The 16132-nt window shown below is 44.3% G+C and overlaps 1 protein-coding gene across 1 annotated transcript; it reads left to right on the plus strand.

Moving 5' to 3' along the window:
• CARTPT (cocaine- and amphetamine-regulated transcript) lies at nt 12247-14281 on the plus strand. Its single transcript, NM_001099925.1, is given in 3 exon segments — nt 12247-12415; nt 12803-12886; nt 13743-14281. Coding segments are annotated over 3 exon segments (351 nt in total). The 5' UTR covers nt 12247-12256; the 3' UTR covers nt 13851-14281.

The raw sequence follows: 16132 nt of genomic DNA on the forward strand, positions 1-16132 counted from the left end.
ACCAGATCCTTAACCCACTGAGTGAGGCCAGGGATCCAACTTGCATCCTCATGGATACTAATTGGGTTTGTTACCACCAAGCCACGACGAGAACTCCTTTAAAAATTATTTTAGAAGTTCCCATCATGGTACAGTGGTTGATGCATCCGACTAGGAACCACGAGGTTGTGGGTTCGATCCCTGGCCTCGCTCGGTGGGTTAAGGATCTGGCATTGCTGTGGCTCTGGCGTAGGCCGTTGGCTACAGCTCTGATTAGACCCCTAGCCTGGGAACCTCCATATGCTGCGGGAGCAGCCCTAGAAAAGACAAAAAAAAAATTATTTTAGAATTCAAGTTTTACTCTCTTCTTCTCTTTCCCTTCTTTTTTTTCCCACCTCCTTAAAAAATGATCAAGTTGATAAGCTAAAATTGAAGGAAACCGTAAGTAAGAAAACAATAGTTTTTTAGGGGGTTTGGGTCCAGCTTCCTTCCCACTTGTCTGAGGATCTAGATGCAGTTACTTAAATGATCACTTCTTTCACCTACAGAATTGGGAACATGGGATCTGCTCAAGGTGGATAGAAATAAGTCTTTCTTCAAGGTTTAATTACTTCTTCTATTTTGAGGGCTTCTCTTAGCTCCTGCTCTTGCAAAGCCCCTTGCAATGTGTTCATGACCCCTTGGATGAGGGGGCCATGGAGGTCTCTGCTGACCTGGGTGTGGCCTGACTCTCCGCATCTGTACCGGCTCAGCTATTGAGCTCTTCTGGCTTTATGAGGCAAGCATATTGGAATCCCGAAAGGACTTGGCCTTGGAGATCTTCATAGGACAAATTATGCTCCCTGACACCTCACTAGATGAGGCAAAGACCCCCTGAGCAGCGTGCCTCAATTGGGGAGGTGGTGGTTGTGGTTTACATCCGTCAGGTTTTATCACAATCACTTGGGACAACTTCTCCCAGTGACACTAACCTTTCCCGAAGAGGCCTCAGCGTGGCCAGTCCCTTGCCAAGAATGCTTTCCCTTTCTCTCCTCAAAACTTCCATCCTTCAAAGCCCAGCTCGTATCACAACCTACCTTTCTAATTGCCTCAGCCTAAAGAGCTGGTCTTTTCTGCTCTTCTTATTCACACATGGTCTAGGTGATTTATTTGACAATTCACTTAACAATTGATGGCCTTTCTTCTGTTTCAGTTGAATGTAATTTGTCTTACATTGCCATTTAATTTTTCACTTATCTCTGTCAAATAGAAATAGCACTGATCTGAATTTTAATTCTGCTTGACTTCTAACTGTATATCTGAGGCAAGGTATTGAGGGTTTTTGGACTTCAGAGCCCAGTTACAAACTTCTGCAATTCTCTTCCTTACCTTACCACTCAAGCTTAGGTTCTTGAACAATTGTTTAATTTAATTTAATTTTTGACAGAATTATCGTGGTAAACACTTTCTACCATTGTTCCCAGCAATCCCCGCCTCTTGCTAGTCCAGTCTGTGTGTCATCCCCTGCCCCTGAGCGTGGGCAGGACCCAGCGAATAGAATTTGGCAAAAAAGATAGGATGTCGTTTCGTGATTAGGTTAGGAGAGACTCCTCTTTTCCTGGTATTCTCTCTCAGGCTCTTCTCGCATGCTTGCTCTGCTGGAGAGGGCTACCTGGAAAGGATTGAAGGTGGTGTCTGGTCAAGAGCCAGCAGGTAACTGAGGCTTCAGTCCAACAGCCTGTGAGGACCTGAATCGTGCCAGCAGCCACTGAGTTATCTTGCAAAGTAAATCCTACCCTACTGAGCCTTGAGCTAACTGTAGCCCCAGCAAACATCTTGTGATTGCAGGCTTCTGAGAGACCCGGGGCTGACTCTTTGATTATAGCCCACAACAGACTCTGAAGCAGAGAACCTGGCTAAGCCACACCTGTATTTCTGACTCACAGAAATGGTAAAATCATTAACGTGGGTTGTTTAAGGCCGCTAGGTTTGGGGGCAATTTGTTATGCAGTGATAGATAACTAATATACTGTCTATATTAGTTATTTAGTTATTATTTAATTAGTTATTATTTAGTTGTTTATTTTATTGTCTATGAGAATAAAATTATGCATTTGCAGTAACATGGATGGACCTGGAGTTTATCATATTGAGTGAAATGTCAGAAAAAGACAAATATACCACTTATTTGTGGAATCTAAAAAAAGCGATACAAATGAACTTATTTACAAAATAGTTGCTATATGTGGTAGTCTGTCTATCTAAATTGACTAGAATAAGCTAAAATATGCTGCAGTAACAACCTGCAAAGATCAGTGGATTATATCTAGCCAAGTTTATTCCTTGAGCATACTATATGTCCAGTGAAGGTAGGCTGTAGCTGTGCTCATCATTTTCTTCCCTGCAAAACTCACCATAACCTAGACTGCAGAGCTGCTTCTTTTTGGGACATTGCCAACCGTCATGGATGAGGAAAAGAGAGCAGGGCAAACCACGCGCTGGCTTTTAAAGCTTCCCCTTGAAAGCAATGCATCATACTTCTGCTTGCATTTCACCAGCCAAAGTGAGTCATGGGGGCACACATGAGTTGAACAGGGCGCAAAGTATAATCCTTCCATAAGATAGGGCACTAAATACATGTCGACAGGAACGTGAGTGTATCATAAACCATCACACATTAAGTCAGAAAGAGTGGTAGCCACAGACCGTCATAATATACAAAAAAGAGAAGGAGTAGCTCACATCCTCAGACGAATGAGATCAGAGACTCCAGAGCCTAAGAGAGACCAGTATTATTAAAGAGTTATCTTTAGAATAAAATTATGCCCTTTGCAGTAACATGGATGGACCTGGAGATTATCATATTAAGTGAAGTAAGTCAGACAAAGACAAATATACCACTTATTTGTGGAATTTTAAAAAAGTGATACAAATGAACTTATTTACAAAATAGAAATAGACTCACAGACATGGAAAACAAGCTTATGGTTACCAAAGAGAATATCGGGGATGGTGTGGGGAGAGGTAAATTAGGAGTTTGGGATTAATATACACACACTATTGCATATAAAATAGACAACAAGGACCTACTGTACCGCATAGGGAACTGTATGCAATACCTTGCAATAACCTATAACAGAAAATAATCCAAAAAAAGTATGTAACTGAAGCACTTTGCTGTACAATTGAAACTAACACAACATTGTGAATTATACCTCAATAAAAATTGGTGAAGTGGGTTAAGGATCTGGCGTTGTCACTGCAGTGGCTTGAGTTGCTACTGTGACATGGGTTTAGTCCATGGCTCAGGAACTTCCACGTGCCTCTGGTGCAGCCAAAGAGAGGAGGTGGGGAGAGGAGACTACAATTTTTTTTTTTTACGGCCGCACCTGCGGCACATGGAGGCTCCCAGGCTAGGGATCCAATCGGAGACACAGCTGCCGACCTATGCCACAGCCACAGCAACGTGGGATTCTTAACCCAATGAGCAAGGCCAGGGATCGAGCCTGCAACCTCATGGTTCCTAGTTGGATTCGCCTCTGCTGTGCCACAAGGGAAACTCCAAGAGGAGACTACTATTAAAGAGCAATCTTTTGCAGAAAAGGGTGGGAAATTAAGGGAATATGAGGCACTGAAGAAAGCTGAGGATTTATTTATTTTTTTAGCATCTCCATAATCTCCACTGTCTCTTCCCTAAGATCCCCCTAAAACTGTGAATTCTCTGGCCAGTGCAGCATTAAGACGTGCCCCTCTGGCACCACTGTTCTAATTGGATTGCTTTCCCTAAAGTCTCTAAGTTTCTTTTGTGTAGACACATAAGAAACTTCCTTGTCTATAATCCTGTTCATACAGTTGAACTGGGTTTTCAAACAGCTGTCTTCAGCCATCAGTTAATAGGAGAGGAGAACCTGACATTGAACCTTGGGCTAGCTTACCACTCTCTGGATTTCAGTCTTCTCAAAGTCCACTCTAATCTCCCCTTCCTGTGAAATAAGCACAGTCCCTGTGGACTTCCTACAAACACTGGAGGTGCTTAAGGAGTGATTGTTAGCCCATCCATCTCAGAGGCCTTGCCAAGCTGGCTTTAGAGAGGCAGTTTGATGGGAAGATTAAAGAGCTGGCTATCAATACATTTAGCTTGCTGAGCAGGCGAAGTGGGGTTTGACTTAGCTGGTAAGCCAAGCCAACGTGATGAATCTACTGCTAAAACCAGAACCAGATGCAGCTTGTGTTGATACACAGTAGAAAATGTCAGGGCCAGAGATCTGACCCTAAAAAGTAAAGGAGAAACTTGTTGAGGAGCTCTCTTCTTATAAAATATACTTTTGCCCTTAGGCCCTGCCTCTTTGGATCATGCCAGATGGTATTCTCTTTCTCCTGAGGTTATAGTTTCTGTCAAAAGAAATAGACTTCACTTCGATGAGTTCTGAAGGAGGCACAGAAGAGTCCCAGAACAGTGGTTTTGAAAGTGACCTTAGATGCCATCTAAACCATACCCCTGCCCAGCATAGGAGTTACTTCAACGTCCGTGGTCTAGAGATTGGTGATAAGGGACAGGTTTTAAACTTTCCCCCCACTTTTTTTAGGATGTGACTCCTATTCCAGTTTTCTTTTCATATTGCGCCATGGAGAGTGAGAAGGGAAAACAATGAGAAGTTTACAGCAAGCTCTTGGAGACAATATCCCTCTTCCTAGTGACACAGCAAGTTTTGCATTTGGGAAATTGTTTCCATTTTGCAACTGAAAAGCCCTTAGTTGTCAGAGGAAATGTTGAGAGAGGCCATAGTCTGAACCCCAGAAAGCCTACTTCTGAAAGTGACTACTGTGAAACAATTTTACCCCACCGGCATATTTTTTCCCCTACAATGGGGTTTCTGGATGGTAAATTGGTAGGACTTTTAAGCTGCTTGGATGGATCTGTTCTGTAACAACAGATTGTGTAATTTATTGGATGGTCATTTTGTTAGTGTCTTAAGGTAATCTTTCATTTCACAGTAACTAAAATTCCCCTCCTCATCTGTGTCAGGGACCTGGCTAAATATTGGGAATACACAGGCGATTAGATATATTCTCTGCCCTCAAAGATCTTGTCTAGCATGTGAGATAGACACAGGATAATATGACGTAATGCAGATTAGGTGTACTTTTTTTTTTTTTTTAATGGCAGCACCCACAGCATATGGAAGTTCCTAGACCAGGGGTTGAATCCAATTCACAGCTTCGACCTACGTTACAGCTGTGGCAACAAAGGTCAGGTGTTTTATTAAGTATATGTATAAAGCCTTGTGGAGGAGTTCCCGTTGTGGCACAGTGGAAGTGCATCTGCCTAGTAACCATGAGGTTTCGGGTTCGATCCCTGGCTTCATTCAGTGGGTTAAGGATCCAGCCTTGCCGTGAGCTGTGGTGTAGATCACAGACGCGGCTCGGATCCCGAATTGCTGTGGTTGTGGTGTAGGCTGGCAGCTGCAGCTCCAATTCAACCCCTAGCCTGGGAACTTCCATATGCCTCAGGTGTGGCCCTAAAAAACAAAAGCAAAACCAAAAACAAATGAAAAAGCTCTGTGGAAACAAAGGCAAAACAAAAGAGGTGGTGTGATAGAGCGATGGTTGAAGAAGGCTTTAGACAGGATGTTATCCTGAGCATGAGCTTTTTAGATGTTCAAAGTGTGGTTCATAGGGATAGACAGGGACAAAGGCAGAAGTATAAACACGCAGAGAACGTGTGCTGGTCATTAATGCATTCTCGGTACGTGGTAATATTGTGCTTCTTCTTTTGTCCTTTTTACTTTGGTGGAGCCATGTGACTAGTTCAGGCTAGTGAGTTGGAAACAAAAGTGAAATATCACTTCTGGGCCAAAGCTTTTAATAGCTTATTCAGGACTGTCCAGAGCTCTTTTTTTCCTTCTGGAACAGAACCAGCAACATCAGACATGGTGACTATTCATTCTGTCTGGGTCCTTGAGTGACCATGATGAACATAGCAGTCCATCAACCCTTAAGGCACATGTGACATGAGTGACAAATACACCTATTTTTTTCAAGTCACTGAGATTTTGGATTGTTTGTTACTTAGCATAACCTACCTGGTCTTTTTCTCTAAGTCAGTGCGAAATTAAGAAATAAGTGCAGTGTGCCTGCAAAGTAAAATATGACATATCTGATGGGACTTGAAAGGAATAGAGGAAAATAAGATTGGAAATGTGGGCCAGGACTAAATTATGAGACAATGTAACACCGTGCTGTGAAGTTACCTGGAAACTATGGGCAAAGAACACGAGTGAAGGATTCAATTTTTTAACTAAAAAGTCATGTAGGTCATCTCTTGGGCCATCCTAGTCTACTGCTTTAGTCCTAGTCCTACACGTCGGTAAGCTCAGGAGGTCTGGGTGCTGCAAAGTCAGAGGAGAAGACGGGATGCATGTGGCACAGGAAGCGTGCCTTAGGTGTGGCCCGTCATCTGCTGCCCTCCAGGTACGCTGTGCAAAAGAAACCAGAGAAAGGTTTCTTTGTCCTGGGACAAGCACCTCTTCGTCGGGGATTCTTCCCTATGTCCATATGGGCTACTGTGCATAGGCTAGACTTTTCAGGTGACGGAGCTTTTTTTGAGTCTTAGTATTTGAAAAATTGAGGTATTTGGATTCATTTACTCTCCTTCCTGTTCATTGGATCCAAATTCGGAACTATTTATTGCGGCTCTGGATTTTCTTTTCCTGCTCTGCTGTCCCTTTTTAGTCTCGTTTCCCATTAAATATTGCTACCTCCCACATTCTTCATGTAACCTACTCACCAGCAACCCAGACCAGCCAGTGTCCCCCTCAGGGCTCCTTGCCTCTGTGACTTCATTTACACCACCTGCCTGCACCTGAGGCCCCAGAGGGGGATGTTTATTATCATTGAAATTCTACCCACCCTCTGAGCGAAGCCCATATGCATTTTTTTTGGGGGGGTAAAGCATCCTATCTTTAGAGCGAGTTGATCTCTGACTTCTCTGGGCTTCTCTTTCTCTCTTAGGACCCTCACTTCATTGAGTTGTTGTTTGATGGGCATTTGTGGGCATGGACAGACTCAAAGATCAAGGACAAGAACTGGTCTTTCTGTCCTCCTGGTACTTAGCAGTGCTGTGAACAAATTGGGCATTCAGATGTTTAGAAATTGAAAACCTTGAAACTGAAAGCCTTTTAACTGAAAGCATAAACATATTAATGGAAAGCTCTGTCTAATTTTCCCTCTTTTACTCCTTCCGAGGCTGTCTCAAAAGCGCACATTCTTCCCCGCTGCATCTCCGACACCTCCCAATTTAGCACCAACACCAAATGTCCTTTCCTGAAAGATGATTTTTCTCTCAGATAGTGATAAAGATGTTTAGTCAGAACAGAGTGAACGCCAGTCCCTTTGGAAGGCTATGGACTGAAAGTGAGTACACAGAAGATGCGTGTCAATGGAACATAATCGCTCTTCTGGAGGCAGGGAGGGTGAAGAGCAGCCAGTGCAGAAATGGAAGTGTCCCACCTAAGAGATTAGAAATGAGTACCAAAGAAAAACCATGATATTTAACTTGGGGGAAAGTGCAGTGAACAAAGGTAAACAGAAACAATCTTACATACAGATATTTAAGAATCTAGAAGTTCCCGTTGTGGCGCGGTGGTTAACGAATCCGACTAGGAACCATGAGGTTTCGGGTTCGGTCCCTGGCCTTGCTCAGTGGGTTAAGGATCTGGTGAGCTGTGGTGTAGGTCGCAGATGCCGCTCGGATCCTGCATTGCTGTGGCTCTGGCATAGGCCGGTGGCTACAGCTCTGATTGGACCCCTAGCCTGGGAACCTCCATATGCCGCGGGAGCGGCCCTAGAAAAGACAAAAAAAAAAGAAAGAATATAAGAAGTCAGTGAAACTGAGGAAGTTTTACTATTGAACGAGACTTGATTGGGGGGGATGGGGAGCGTTAATGGACAACAAAGGAATCTGATATTTGAGCAATATGACAATTCAAAAGGCCAGGGCTAGGGCCATATAGGAATAGGAATTCTTCAAAATTTGAAAGAAGGAGAGAGAGAAAAGTACTGGAATGTGGGAAAAACATAATTTTGATGTCTGATTCTCCATGGTTTTCTCATTATTTAACATTTCAGGGCTCTAGAGTTATTTAGTAATACTGACCAGCTCCTATGTTTGAAGGGTTTTTGGACCAAAACCAGGGTAGACTCTGTTCTTTTGCCAAGTCACAAACCAATTAATGGGTCGTTTTTTTAATACTGGAAATTTTAGAACTCCAAGAGATAGACATTTGTCAGAAGAGATTTTTCCAATCTTTTACATTTTCCTCTCAGATAGAAGCACATTATAAGTAGATCTTACTGGCTCTAGTTTCTCAGCTCTCTGCTGATGAGCTTTCTCTTCTCAACCTATTTCAAAGAGCAGAACTGGAGACCCACTTTATCTTAGGAGGTGTGGTTAAGGGAGGTTTGCCTAGAGTAAATCTCCATAAACACATCCTGGTCACTGCTTCTGTTGTGCAAGATGACCTGACTCCCCTTTCTCTATCTGAGATGAGAGGTAATGATTAAATCCAATTAGGACTTTTTTTACTTGCTTGGGTGTGTCAAAAGTGGGCTCTTTCCCCCCTGATGGTGTCATGAAGTAGGAAGAATATATGAGTTCTTCTGACAGGGCACGATGTACAGATTCTGGAACATCTCATGCTTTTGTACCTTCCTTGTTATAACTTACCTAAGTTGTCTTTGGGAAGGGAATAGTCTGGGTGTACTGTACCACCTGCTTCCTAAAGACAGTTTATCAAGTCATTCTGTTGAGAGATGAAAAAACATTGCAGCATAAATGACCAAGCTACACCTGGCTTACTTCGCAGGGATGTTCAAGGGTCCCTTTCCAAGCCCTCAAATAAAGGTGCTATCCTCCTCACATGAAGAGGATAGCACCTGCCCAACATAAGCAGGACCTAAACTTTTGAGCTATTTTTCTGATACAAGGGGCACAAAGGAAAAGCTATTGCTTGTGTCTGGATAGGACACAGTTTGAGAGAAAGTATTATATTGGCAATACCCTCATCTTTGCAGAAGGATGGGCGGAAATCTTATTTGGGACTACTTTTCTTCTAAAGCTTAGAATACTTTGATCACTGGAAATGGCTTTTGCAATGATTGTCGGTATGTGTCTCTAAGGTTTAAATGATAATATGTGCGCTGCTGGAGTTTTGTTGTATGTAATTGAAAGGTATGTGTGAAAGGCAGAGCTAGGGGAGGTGCTAGATTAATTTTCAAGTTGTGTTTACCCCAAAGTAAAATATTTTGATACTGTTAATATGTGTGCTATTTATTAGCGGAGATATTACTTCTTGAATTGCTTCCTAGTGTACATTTGAGTAACAATTAAATATTTGATAAATGAAATAATCAGACGCATATTATGTATTAACTATCCCAGTGACCCAAATGATCTGCCAAACAATACATCTGTGGGAGAATAAATCAGTGGATAATTTAGATGGGGTGGCCAAGGACATTTAAATTGAGATTCAAATGACAGGACACAGTTGATCACTTGGAGATGAAGGAAGAGCTCTCCAGGCAAAGTAAGTGCAAAGGCCTCAAAGTGGGGATGAGCTTGGTCTCCTGCAGGATCAAAAAGAAAATTACTGAGGCTGGAGTGGAGGGACAAAATGGTAGAATATGAGGTTAAATTGGGATGCAGATCATGTTGTACTTTGTAAGTCAGGGTAAGGAATTTAGATTCAGTGCTCAGTAAGATGATAAGCCATTAGTATATTCAAGAAAAAACACTCTTGCTGGGGGTGCCTTATGAATCAAAGGAAAGAAAAGCAAGAGAAGATGGGGTGGGGTGGGGGGTAGGCCAGAAGTAGGTTGGGGCAACTGTCCAGGACTAGGCTAGTAGTAATGGGGATGGACAAGAGTGGATGGATTCAGGAGTTCCCGTCGTGGCTCAGTGGTTCACGAATCCGACTAGGAGCCATGAGGTTGCAGGTTCAATCCCTGGCCTTGCTCAGTGGGTTAAGGATCCAACGTTGCCGTGAACTGTGATGTAGGTCACAGATGCGGCTTGGATCCCGTGTTGCTGTGGCTGTGGCGTAGGCTGGTGGCTACAGCTCCGATTTGACCCCATCCTGGGAACCTCCATATGCTGTGGGAGTGGCCCAAGAAATGGCAAAAAAAAAAAAAAAAAAAAAAAAAAAAAAAAAAAAAGAGTGGGTGGATTCAGGAGCAATTAAGATAAAGAGGGAGTGGTGGAAGAAGAAGCCAGGTGGGCAGTCAAGTGGACTAAGCTTCCAGGTTTAAGTGGGAAAACATTGCCTCTCCCTATAGGAACTTTCATTTGTATTCAGGCTTTAGAGACTTCAACCTTAAAAAACAAAAACAAAAACGAAAAACAAGCAAACAAAAAAACCCAACAGAAACAAAAGCCCAGTGCCTTCACAAGTCACTGAGGACCTGGCTCACTCTTGACATTTGATCTTTGCAGATTTTTTTTTTTAATCTTTTTCTTTTCTTTTCTTTTTTTTTTTTTTGTCTTTTTGTCATTTCTTGGGCCGCTCCCCCAACATATGGAGGTTCCCAGGTTAGGAGTCTAATCAGAGCTGTTGCTGCCCGCCTACACCATAGCCACAGTAACTCAGGATCCAAGCCACATCTGCAACCTACACCATAGCTCATGGCAAGGCCGGATCCTTAACCCACTGAGCAAGGCCAGGGATCGAACCCGCAACCGCATGGCTCCTAGTTGGATTTGTTTCTGCTGCGCCACAGCAGGAACTCCTCTGCAGATATTTTCATAATCAGGGAGTTGCATTATTTTTCCCTACCTTCTGTGCTTTCTTTCTCAGCTGGCTTCTTGGATATGGGGAGTGAGCAGTGGATAGGAAGGGTTCTGAGGTTGGTTGAATTTGCCCTGAGGAAAGGCTGAGATACTGCACACAGTCACTGGTTCAGGCAGCCTCCAAGCTGAAAGGAGAGGGACAGGAAGACTTGGTGCTAACTGGGTTAAAGAGCAGGGGTTTCGGATACCTCATCTACAATTCCACTCTCTGGATAACATTGTGAGGAATATTTTAAAATGCCAGTTTTATAAAAGAAAAAGATGAGGCTCAGATATGTTTCTTTTTTCTTTTTTGGCCACCCCATGGCATATGGAAAATCCTGGGCCAGAGATTGAACTCAAGCCATAGCAGTGACCCCAGCTGCTGCAGCGACAATGCTGGGTTCTTAACCTGCTGCTCCAAATGCAATCCCTCAAATATGTTCTTAATTTTACCCAGAGTCACATAACTTAGAAGTGGTGGAGCCAGGAGTTCCCGTCGTGGCGCAGTGGTTAACGAATCCGACTAGGAACCATGGGGTTGCGGGTTCGATCCCTGCCCTTGCTCAGTGGGTTAACGATCTGGCGTTGCCATGAGCTGTGGTGTAGGTTGCAGACTCGGCTCAGATCCAGCGTTGCTGTGGCCCTGGTGTAGGCCAGCGGCTTCAGCTCCGATTAGACCCCTAGCCTGGGAACTTCCATATGCCGCGGGAGCGGCCCAAGAAATGGCAAAAAGACCAAAAAAAAAAAAAAAAAAAAAAAAAGAAGTGGTGGAGCCAAAACTGAAACCAGAATCTGGCTCTCTGCACTCTCCACACTCTCCCTAAATTGAAGTTAGTGTGTTTTCCCTGTCTCATGACGACACTTATCAAGAACCCAAAGTGAGGAAGACCAATATTTCTCCTTGTTGTATGTAGTATAGTTGCCTTCCCTTCCTTACAGAGAGCTTAGCAAAGTGCTCAACAAACATGCCTGCCTGGAGGCAACACTCTCTTTCTGCTGCCACACACGGGGCTGGGGTAAGAAGCCAGACAGGGCTGGTGAGGTGGATTGTGCTGCTGCTGCTGCTGCTGCTGCTAAATGATGGGGAGCGACTCCTTTCGGTGTCTTGACTTGAAGGCATTTTCCATTTCCTAGTCCCCTCTACTCTCCATCCCTCACCTCTCGCCCTCAACTTCAGCTCTGGCCCCTTGGGGAGCGTCCCTTGCCTCGGGGCTGACAGCCCTTGGGGGCGCGGGGTCCCTGTTCTCCGCACTCTTGCCCATCTGTGCGCCGAGCCTCGTTCCGGCGCGCCTGGAGCCCGGCGGGCATTGACGTCAAGCGGCGGTGAAGCGCTGCCTACAGACGGTTGACCTGGACCCTCCTCCACAGCCCCTTCCTTCCTCGCCACCCCCCTCTTCCCTGCGCCCCGGCTCTGGCTCACTATAAAAGGCAGGAGCACGGGGCGCCCCAGCAGCGCCGAGTTTCAGCACCATGGAGAGCCCCCGCCTGCGGCTGCTGCCCCTGCTAGGTGCCGCCCTGCTGCTGCTGCTACCTCTGCTGGGCGCCCTTGCCCAGGAGGATGCCGAGCTCCAGCCGCGAGCCCTGGACATCTACTCTGCCGTGGAGGATGCCTCCCATGAGAAGGAGCTGGTCGGTATCCCCCTTGCCTCAGACTTCCCTGGGCTGCCGCGAGGTCCCTTGTTCCCCGCCTCCCTACCCCTTTCCCCAGAGTCAGGGCGCGGGGAGACTCCCGCTGTCACCTGAAGAATGTCTCCAGCCCCCAGGCTCCCGATAGTCTGTAGAGCGGATCCTTTATCCCAGCTCCTCGGAGCAACAGGAGTCTTCGCGGTTCCTGGACCTGCGGTCAGTACGCGGGACAGCGCTAAGTTTCTATCTCTTAAACGGCCCTCTTTGTGGAGTCCCCTGGAGGAATGTGTGTGATTCCCGGGCTCCTTACAACAAGGGCTGGAGGTGAGCACCTGGGCTGGGCTCACAGCCAAGGTGGCAACTTGGGGCTCCGTGGGTGGTGTGTTGCAGATTGAAGCGCTGCAGGAAGTCCTGAAGAAGCTCAAGAGTAAACGTATCCCGATTTATGAGAAGAAGTATGGCCAAGTCCCTATGGTAAGGCTTCGAGGTCACCCCGCTTCATGTTTTTCCAAGATGAAATACACCAACTTGAGTTTTACACACAGCCTTCTCCCCAGGATGTGGCTAATAATTCATACAATGGGTTTGCAGAATTCTGTGGGCTCCCCTTTATTTCCATGGTTGGCCCTTGCCCCTTGGTCTCTAAGGTTAAAGACCAGGTTGGGCTGTTTTGGAGGATGGGACAGGTTGTGCCAGGAATCAGCTCTTGGGTCTGTGTGAAAAGGAGTATTTCCTGAGAATGTGCTTTTAATTTTTTTAACTTCATGAAGAATTCTCTGAGTTGGAAGGACCAGAGAATTAAGTCTAGTAAGTTCCTTTCCCTCCAATTTTCTTCCTGACTTCCGGAGCACTGCCAGTTTTTAAAAATCTAAGTTCTAGGATCAAAAATTCCAATGCATACAAACACACGCGCGCACACACACACACACACACACACCCCACACTGAACTCTTTCTTCTTGGGATAAGGAGGGGGGAGCAGGGGTGATGAAAATATATAGTCTGTTGTTCATTTCTTAGTTAACATGTCTGCTTGATTTTTTATCTTTTGGATGAGAAACTAAATGAGCCAGAAAATGTCACTTTCCCACAAAATGTAGAAGAAAGTAGGAGGGGCTCAATAATTTAAATATCTGTCTTTTTATGGTCTCTCACTGGGATTATAAACACAAGGCTCTGGGCATTTCAGGCCTGACTATACTTAGACCCATTGTGATGGTGACAGGGTCCATCCAGCTCTTCCATAAGGCAAAAACTGTTGATGGAGAGATGTGCCTGCTGGGAGCATGGGTTTGCTCAAGTGGGATGGTTACACATTGTGTTGTTTGCAGTGTGACGCAGGAGAGCAGTGCGCCGTGCGAAAAGGAGCTAGAATCGGGAAGCTGTGTGACTGTCCCCGAGGAACCTCCTGCAATTCCTTCCTCCTGAAGTGCTTATGAGACGTCCACCCTTCTCCTTAAGTACCCCCCCCCACACACACACACCCCACTTTCCTCAGACGACCATACTTTCATCCCTGGCTTTAGCAACAAAGTTTGTATTTTCCTTTGAGGAAAAGGGGCTCTTTTCCTGGCTGTTTCCAAATAAAAGAACACATTAGACGTTTCTGTGTGAACAGTAATGCCTTGTATGGTGTTGATATGTGTGCAAAGCATTCTTATTTTATCTGCCTGACAAACTTTTGTGTATATTTGAGTAAAGAAGGGGAACTTCACCTCAAAATTTGTATTTTTGTAGGTGGCATGGCAGGATGAAACTAGATCTAGTGAATCTTGGTAGATGACATCACAACCTGGAAACTAAATTACCCCAAGCATCACAAATTGAAGCATGTAAAAACTATACATAATAAAGTGTTTTTCATAATTGCTCATAGTGCATTGTTGTTTCTGCATAAGTACTTTAAGTAGGAAGGGTGGGATTAATCATGCTGTTGTTTTCAATGACAAATATTTTAAAAATAGCAGTCTGTTGGGAGAACTGTTCCGCTGTGGCTCCAAGAAGTTTCATCATTAATTAGGAGTTTGCCACACAAGCGTTCGTATTTTTCTTTGATTGCAATGATGTGGGGTGTGTGTGTGTGTGTGTGTGTGTGTGTGTGTGTGTATGTGATGAAATGAAAATGGTTGGAGTTGAGTTGATATCTTTTATTAAACTTTTTAGCTAGAGCCCTTAATTTTAACAGGGAGACTAATGCAAGATAAATTGTTTCAGACTTTAGCCATAGTAAAAGCAATTTGAAAAATTAGGACTTTGTTTTCACAACTTCTCTATTAGAAGATATACACTGATTAAAAAAAAAAAGTGGGCTCTTTTGGCGTTGTTCTTTGTCTAAAGGAAGGAAAAATCTACTTCAGGTGCTCCAAGGGTATGAGACCCAATCATCCCACTATTTAATACACAATCTTGGATGTGTTCTCAGTTTGAAGGAAGTATAGTCACTTCAGTAAATAGTTTTAGGAGGAGCAAGTGAAAATTAACGGGGGCAGATTCAATTCAAGAAATACAAAAATCTCCAGAGTTCCTGTTGTGGCTCAGTGTTAACAAACCCAACTAGAATCCATGAGAACATGGGTTTGATCCCTGGCCTCGATTAGTGGTTTAAGGATGTGGTGTCACCCTGAGCTGTGGTGTAAGTCACATATGAGGCTTGGATCCTGCATTGCTGTGGCTGTGGTGCAGGCTGGCAGCTACAGCTCTGATTCGACCCCTGGCCTGGGAACTTCCTCTTATGCCTTCTGTGTGGCCTTAAAAAGACAAAAAAGAAAAAGAAATACAAAAATTGTAAATGTAAAGTTCAGGAACTTTTAAATGTTTCTGAGTACCTATCTGAGGTCACTTTTCTGGGAGTTTAAACCAAGCTAAGCAATATTTATGAAGCAGCATCATCCGAGGAAACAGATGCTTTTTCTTAATGTGAACTGTACAGGCACCTGCATAGAAGAAGAAGTTAAAGATAAAATTCCTTTGGAGTTCCTGTCATGGCGCATTGGAAACAAATCTGACTAGGACCCAGGAGGTTTGGGGTTTGATCCCTGGCCTTGCTCAGTGGGTTAAGGATCTGGCGTTGCCATGAGCTCTGGTGTAGATCACAGTCGTGGCTCCGATCTAGCATTGCTGTGGTGTAGGCTGGCAGCTGTGGCTCCAATTAGACCCCTAGCCTGGGAACCTCCATATGCTGTGGGTGCACCCCTAGAAAGCAAATAAATAAATAATTTAAAAAAAGATAAATTTCCTCCACTGATTCATAGGGAGAAAGCGTATGCTGTTAGAAAATATTCCCCCACACAGTTTCCCTTTGTAGGTTTCTTAATGTTACTGTTAGCATGGACAATCTTCTGAATAATCTTCTGAGATATCATTATCTTTTTTTTTTTCAGAGGAGGAGGCATAACTAGCTCAAGTCACTCAGTCCTAGATCATGATTTCAGCTCTAATCTCTCTGATTCCATATATTCACCTTTTCTCTTCATGTCACTCTGGGCCATTGAATAGGTTGTGTGGACTCCAGATTCCCCATAATTTCCCCTGGAATGTTTTCCCTGAAAGAAGCATTGAAGGAGTTTGTAGTTCAAAGGAAATAATAAGAATATTGCTCTAAACCCCTTTGTTCCTCCTCCTCACTCCCACCCCTACTATCTCATCCCTCCTTTCTTGTTTACTGCAACTCAGGAGAATAGACTTATGGGGGATTCGTCACAGAGACTCTGTGGGCTGGGTA

This window comes from Sus scrofa, chromosome 16 (genome assembly GCF_000003025.6).
Source record: "Sus scrofa isolate TJ Tabasco breed Duroc chromosome 16, Sscrofa11.1, whole genome shotgun sequence".
Lineage (NCBI taxonomy): Eukaryota > Metazoa > Chordata > Mammalia > Artiodactyla > Suidae > Sus > Sus scrofa.